This window comes from Arachis duranensis, chromosome 4 (genome assembly GCF_000817695.3).
Source record: "Arachis duranensis cultivar V14167 chromosome 4, aradu.V14167.gnm2.J7QH, whole genome shotgun sequence".
NCBI classification, from domain to species: Eukaryota; Viridiplantae; Streptophyta; class Magnoliopsida; order Fabales; family Fabaceae; genus Arachis; species Arachis duranensis.
Genome location: NC_029775.3, coordinates 102,199,664 through 102,207,135, shown reverse-complemented (window position 1 = coordinate 102,207,135; position 7,472 = coordinate 102,199,664). Strand labels below are relative to the sequence as shown.

The 7,472-nt window shown below is 28.6% G+C and overlaps 1 protein-coding gene and 1 non-coding gene across 2 annotated transcripts; one reads left to right on the top strand and one right to left on the bottom strand.

The window, feature by feature from the left end:
• The first annotated feature begins 2,523 nt into the window (after positions 1-2,523).
• Positions 2,524-2,597, top strand: TRNAV-AAC (transfer RNA valine (anticodon AAC)). The gene has a single exon. It is a non-coding gene; the product is annotated as a tRNA-Val (tRNA).
• Positions 2,598-6,165: 3,568 nt separating this feature from the next.
• Positions 6,166-6,684, bottom strand: LOC107485302 (uncharacterized). The gene has a single exon (XM_016105816.1). It carries the CDS (start codon positions 6,682-6,684, stop codon positions 6,166-6,168), a length of 519 nt encoding a protein of 172 aa, XP_015961302.1.
• Positions 6,685-7,472: the final 788 nt, after the last annotated feature.

Below are 7,472 nucleotides of genomic sequence, written 5' to 3'. Positions count from 1 at the left end.
CCTGATGCATTTTCTGATACAAAGAGGATAACTAAATCTTATATACCAGCAAAAAATGCCCCAATTCGAATTGATGTCCCAGTAGGACAAGTAGCCACTGAAGCAAATTCACGACAGAAGCGTGGCAGGCCTGTTGGTTCCAAAGACAAAAATTCTCGAAAGAGAAAAGAGGTAAATACTATTTCTGTTGAAAAAGACATAGTAAAGACACCTGCAGTTGTCCAAAATTCTGATAAAGTTTTAATGCCAGAAGACGTTCAGGTACCTGAAAATTGTGAAAATGATGAGTTCTCGATAAATTATGTCTTTTCAGGAGAGAAATGGGACCGAAATAAGACAATTGTCAATGAAATATTTGCATATAATGTGGCATTGAATATCATGCATGAAAGTAAGGATCTTGAGCCAAGATCAGTCGAAGAATGTCGACAAAGGAATGATTGGCCAAAATGGAAAGAAGCCATGAAGGCTGAGTTAGACTCACTTGCAAAACGTAAAGTCTTTGGACCTGTAGTCCGTACACCAGAAGATGTAAAACCTGTTGGATACCGGTGGGTATTTGTGAGAAAACGAAATGAGAAAAATGAAGTTGTGCGCTACAAAGCCCGACTTATGGCACAAGATTTTTCACAAAGGCCCGGTATAGATTATGAAGAAACATATTCCCCTGTAGTGGATGCGATAACATTGCGTTATTTGGTCAGTTTATCTGCATATCATAAACTACATATGCATTTAATGGATGTGGTAACAGCCTATTTATACGGCTCATTAGATCGGGATATCTATATGAAAGTCCCTGAAGGACTAAAGATATCTAAACCATCCAATGAATATTCGCCAGGGTTATACTTAGTCAAATTGCAAAGATCTTTATATGGTCTAAAGCAATCTGGACGAATGTAGTATAATCGTCTTACTGAGCATCTGGCCAAAAACGGATTTAAGAATGATGATATCTGCCAATGTGTTTTCATAAGAAAATCTGTATCTGGGTTCATTATAATTGCTGTATACGTTGATGATTTAAATATCATTGGAACTCCTGAAGAGATTCCAACAATTACAAAAACTCTAAAAGAAGAATTTGAGATGAAAGATCTTGGAAAGACTAAATTTTGTCTCGGCCTGCAGATCGAGCATACAAAAAATGGGATCTTTATTCATCAAACAACATACACAGAAAAGATATTGAAGAGATTTTATATGGATAAATCACAATCCTTGAGTACCCCAATGATCGTAAGATCTTTGGATGTGGAGAAGGATCAATTCTGTCCTAAAGAAGAAAATGAAGATATCCTTGGTCCAGAAGTACCATATATTAGTGTCATTGGAGCGCTAATGTATCTTGCTAATAATACGCGACCTGACATATCATTTGCGGTGAATTTACTAGCAAGGTATAGTTCTTCTCCAACCAGAAGCCATTGGAGTGGAATCAAGCAAATCTTTCGATATCTTCATGGAACGGTTGATATGTGATTGTTTTACCCCTATGGATCCAAGTCACAACTAGTTGGCTATGCAGATGCTGGCTACTTGTCTGATCCACATAAAGGGAGATCTCAAACATGATACCTGTTTACATATGGTGGTACAGCTATATCATGGAGGTCCACGAAACAGACGATTGCTGCAACATCCTCTAATCATGCCGAAATACTAGCGATTCATGAAGCAAGTCGCGAGTGTTTTTGGCTCCGGAATTTGATCCAATATATTCTGTCATCATGTGGACTGATTGATCATAAGATAGCTCCAACTGTCCTGTTTGAAGATAATATAGTATGCATTGCTCAACTTAAAGGCGGGTACATCAAAGGTGATAGAACAAAGTATATTTCTCCCAAATTCTTCTTTACTCATGATCTTCAAAATCAAGGGACAATTGATATCCAACAGATCTGCTCAAGTGACAATCTGGCAGATTTATTTACAAAGTCACTCCCAAAATCCTCCTTTGAAAGATTGGTACATGAGATTGTGATGTTCCGATTTCGAGACATAAAATGATGTCGACAAGAGGGGGAGACTGTACTCTTTTTTTCTTGGTCAGGGTTTTTTTTCCTTTGGGTTTTTCTTAACAAGGTTTTTAATGAGGCAGTCTCCATCACAAAGGATTTTATACTTTTTTTTTCACTAAAGTTTTTTCTATTGAGTTTTTTTTAGTAAGGTTTTAATGAGGCATAATCCTAAATGGTCATCCAAAGGAGAGTGTTGTGATAAGATTGCCTGAGGTGGATGCCCATTTTCCACAAGTCTCAAGTTTTATATTAAATAATATAAGATCTTGAAATCGCAGTAAATATTATTACTAGATTTATTTAATTATATTTCTTATTTTATATTACTTCTTCTTTTTTATTTTATATTTATTTTACAACAGTTTTAAGATTTTAGGGTTTTCCGTTTTCACTTTTCGGGGTTCCAAAGGCCAGAGACACATTGGTATATTCAATATTCATGGATGCATTATAATACTTTTTTGTATTATATAAGTATTTATGAAGATCATCAAATGGTGTTGTGATGTAGTTGGTTATCACGTCAGTCTAACACACTGAAGGTCTTCGGTTCGAATCCGTGCAACGCCAACTTATTTTTCTTTTTTCTTTAAGCAATCATTACCTTTTAAGTTTTAAGATATCTCAAGTGAAGCCATGGATCACCCGCCTCCTTTTACGTAACATTCTTTTCTTACGGTATAAATACTTCTTCAATTAGAAAGACAACACTCTATATACATAATATTTTATTATCTTGGAAGAATCTAAAAGACTAAAACAATGAAAGAACCAATAATAATTGAATCATTCATTAAATCATGTGACTTCTCATAAATAAAATTCAGTAAATTAAATTTAATTAATATATTTAAATAATTAATGTGCACTTTTATTTTTTTAAATTTAAATTAATATATTTTTTGATAGTAATGTATATTATTTTTGTCCTTCTAACATAAATTTTCTGGGTCTGTCACTGCCTAAATGTATGTTGTGGTGTCATTTATGATTTAACATGCCACATTAACAAAATTTTGACACCATTGATCAATAGAGAAAGTAACGAAATGACTAATATGACTAATTTATAATTTTTAATAGACGAATTTGATTAAAAAAATCTTTTGAGAATCAATTTGAAGAACAATTGATCTTTCAAAGACTAATTGACCATTTACTCTTATATTTATTCTTTTTATATATTATTTTTTAACTATAAAATTTGAAGATGATTTTTTTTAAATGATACAGGATTTAAATAGTAATGATACAAAGAGTTCAAATATTATTTAATAGTTATTAATTTATATTTTTAAGTATTAAAATGGTCAATTTAATTTTATTTATTTAGTTACTAAATTAATTTTTGTATTAGTGGGTTTATAATTTTTTATTTTAATTTAATAAAAGATTATAATAAATACCTCCTATTGTAACTGTTGTTGAATAATTAGAAGTGCAAAAAATCTCTTTTTGATTTTGTGATAAAATCATGAGGACAAAAAAGATTGAATGAATTTTTTTTATTGCATCAGAAAATTGGGTAATAAATTAGATAAAATAAATTAAGTTGAATAAATTTTTTTCTTGTTGTATCAAAAAAAATTAAAAAGTATATAGTAATTCTTTTTTTTATTCAATTTTAACATATCTTTTTTATTTTTTTTATTTCAATCATTTTCTTTTATTTATCATTAGTTTTTTTTATCAATTAGTCACTTAAAATTTCCTTGATAATAATATAATTCATGTATAAAAGTGATTGAGATGGTAACAATTGGATGTATAATAAATAAATCTCAATTCGTAATAAATTTTGATGAGTTTAAAAAATTTTATCTTTAAAGGTTTATCTATTATATGTGCCCTAAGAGCATAAGTTAGGCTATTTTTTTTAATATTAAAAAATTTTTGGTGTAACACTCAATTATTGAATTGTGTAGTATTTTTTAAAATTGGTGTAACACTCAATTGTGTAGTAAAATTTTGTCATAATTGTAAACTTCGTTACATTTTGAGGTTAAATTAAAATGAGAAATACTATTTGTATATTAAAATTAGTCATTAAAATCAGCTATCAATATATTTGTATATAAATATATGTGTGATTTAATTTATTTTTATAATGTATTTATATTCCAACATATATTTTAGGAAAAGTCTAGGGAGCCAGCATTTTTATTGAATTTTGGCCAGCATGTAACCAGCAGAGAAATGTGAACCATTGGATGAAATCTCACACCAATTTCACACCATCAAATCATCATTGATGGCTAGTTGATGGCTAACAATCACAAAAATTGCTGACCTCCTAGCATTGCTCTATATTTTATACTAATAATTAATTTTGATAGCTGATTTTGATATACATATAGCATAATGGAATAACCCAATCAAAATACATGGCCATGTTATTTTCTCACCTTTCTTTTGTTTTTATCTTTAAGCTTGTGCTATTGTAAAAGACAAAACGAAAAAAATTCTATGTACTCAAAAATATGTTTCAAAATTAAAAGTGTCTTAATTTAAATTTTTTATTTTTCAAGGCCTATAAAATTCGCCAAGCTTTTTATTTATTTATTTTTTTGAGTAATCAAGATTTTGCATTTAGGTTAATCTCATGTAATGACAAAATTTTTGTAAAGTTCTATTCTTTTCACTATGAATTAAGGTCTGAGAATTGAACTTGATCATCAAACTGCTTTAGTTATTAGTTTATTGGTCCAATCAGTCTAACTGTAGTTTAATTGGATAAATTATTTTAAAATAAAATAATAAATAAATTATAAATAAATATCCTAAAATATAATTATAGTCTAATATAAGTCTTAAAATATTTTTCTAATTTAAAACACTACATAAAATATTATCTTTTAAATTAATAATTTCCAAATTTGTTATCAAATTTTACACAAGTGTATTCCAGAAGATCGTTGACTTTAATTCTAAAAAATGATATCAGAGGCTAAGAAAAAAAATCATAAATACAGTTTCATATCCTCTAATATATGCATACAAACATGAACATTTATGCAATTTTTTTATCATCTTTGTTTCTTTTTATTATGGCACTATTTTTTTATTTTATTTCTGATTTGTCTATAAATCTTTTATTAAAGAACTCGAGTTACAAGTGTACTGAATACATTGATATAATTAGGGATGATAAAGCTGGACTTTTTCATTGTCAAATAGGTATGACAACTGAAACTGGAGCGAAAAGTATATATAATACAAAATATTTTATCATTAAATTAAAACAGCTGCACTACAATAGAGCCAAAAGTCAAAGAATTATTATTTGTTCATAACTAAAATCAATAAATCAACGTCACAGTAAAAACAACAGCTCTCATTAACACAATAGTACAATAAAACCAAAAATCAAATAAATCATCAATAAAAATTAAAAAAAAACAATAAATAATCAACAAAAATCATAAAATCAATAAATCATCAACAAAAATTTAAAAATAATAGAGCTAGAAATTCAAAAACAACAATATAGTAAAGTCATTTTTTTATCAAAAATTTCAACAAAAACACAAAATTTCTATAATCATTTCCATAATTTCACTTTCAAAAATAGTTAATCAACTAAGAATAAACAAGAATGAGGGTATCAATTATAATCATCAAACAATGAACAAAGCCAATCAATCAAGAATTCAAATATTATAAACTCTAAATTTCTAGAACTTACATTTTTTTTTACTATTCTTTGCTTATAATATAATATATATTCTCACACTTTATTTACATATATTTATATACACATACATTTCTTAATTAATAATTATATATATCACATAATACGTATGCATTCCACCTACCACCAAACTCATCACACTTGGAAAAGCTTTATTATTCATCCCAAAAACTAACCAAAAGCATAAACAAAAAATTAAGGGGGAAAAAAAGCTAAAAATCTTCATCAATAATCTTGAACTAGGGCTTCAACAAGAGTAGTAATGGCTGAAATAGGGTTTCCAAAAATGGCTGAAAATATTAGCTTGAAGATCACAACTGCTATCTTTGTATACTTCTTGATTGTCCCCAATCTCCTTGATGATCTTGTTAAAGCAAGTTGACGAGATTCATATTCAATCATCTCATGATGAATTACTGAATAATTGTTTTGTTCCTGAGTTGAAAATTAGCCTCTCTTCCAATTCTCAAGAATCAATTCCTTAACACAAGAAACATGGTAACAAGAATTATTATCCTCATTACAAGACACATAAGACCAACCCTTAACTTTGTTTACAACATTCCTACTCTTATATTTTAGGCACTTCCTAGGAACCTTTTGAGACAATTTCAATGTCACACATCCATCTTTGTCGCAAACACTATCTTTCAGCTTCAAACAACATGGGTGCAAATCAAATCCTGTTTGGGAACAATGGTACACAAACCCTAGCACATCTTTTCCACAAGCATCACAATACCTAGTTCGGTATCCGGGTGCCTTCTCGAAGAACTCGAAGTGGCTTTTCGGGAAAAATCGATGGAAGGCGAGGCGATCGACGTTCGCGCACTCTTCGTGAAGGATGTAGTTGCAAATTTCACAACCATAACTTGGTCCAAATCCTAGTTCTTTACAACCATTGCACTTGTATGGAGCTCCAGGAGGGTTCAAGTGTAAAGGGTGTGAATGATTAGGATGATCCATAATTAAATTCTGTTGAAATTAACAACGAATATAGAGACATCAAGAAAATAATGTAACTAATGATAAGTAATTATTCACATGAAGATGTATGTCTTTATATAAAAATAATAACTAAAACATACACGTATTATATTAAGTAATTTATCTAAGGATTATGCTAGCTAGGTATATATCAACGTCAGTCTTTACTATAAAATACATGTTAAAATATAAATATATATTGAAAATAAATTAAATCACATGTATATTTATACACAAATATATTAGTGATTAATTTTAGTATATAAAAAATATTTTTTTATTTAAATATATCAAATTATGTAACTGTTATCTATTATCATTTTTATACAAAGGCATTTTCTATGAGTAGAATAAATCAAAATATAAATTAAGAGGTTAATCTATATAATCATATTATTAATAGGCATAAGATGTTATATCAAGTAATAGATACATATTTAATGATGCGAAGGAAAGAAAATGATAACAATAATAATAGGAATAAGAAGAAATTAAAATCATGTATGTACAAGATATAAGATTATATTCTACTATTCTAAAGAAATTGAAAGACGTCCGTACCTAAAAAAGATGAATAATTGAGTAAGGTAGGTTCTTTTGAGATGATTTTCTAATTGGAAACAGGAACTAGCAGTATTTATAGTTAATATGTTAATTACCAAAGCTTGTTAGTTACTTGGAAATTAAGGCATTAGCCAATGAACTAAGCTATGTTTTTCCGAATTTCTTAGAAAGTCGGTTTTTATAGTTATATATCTTTTTTCACA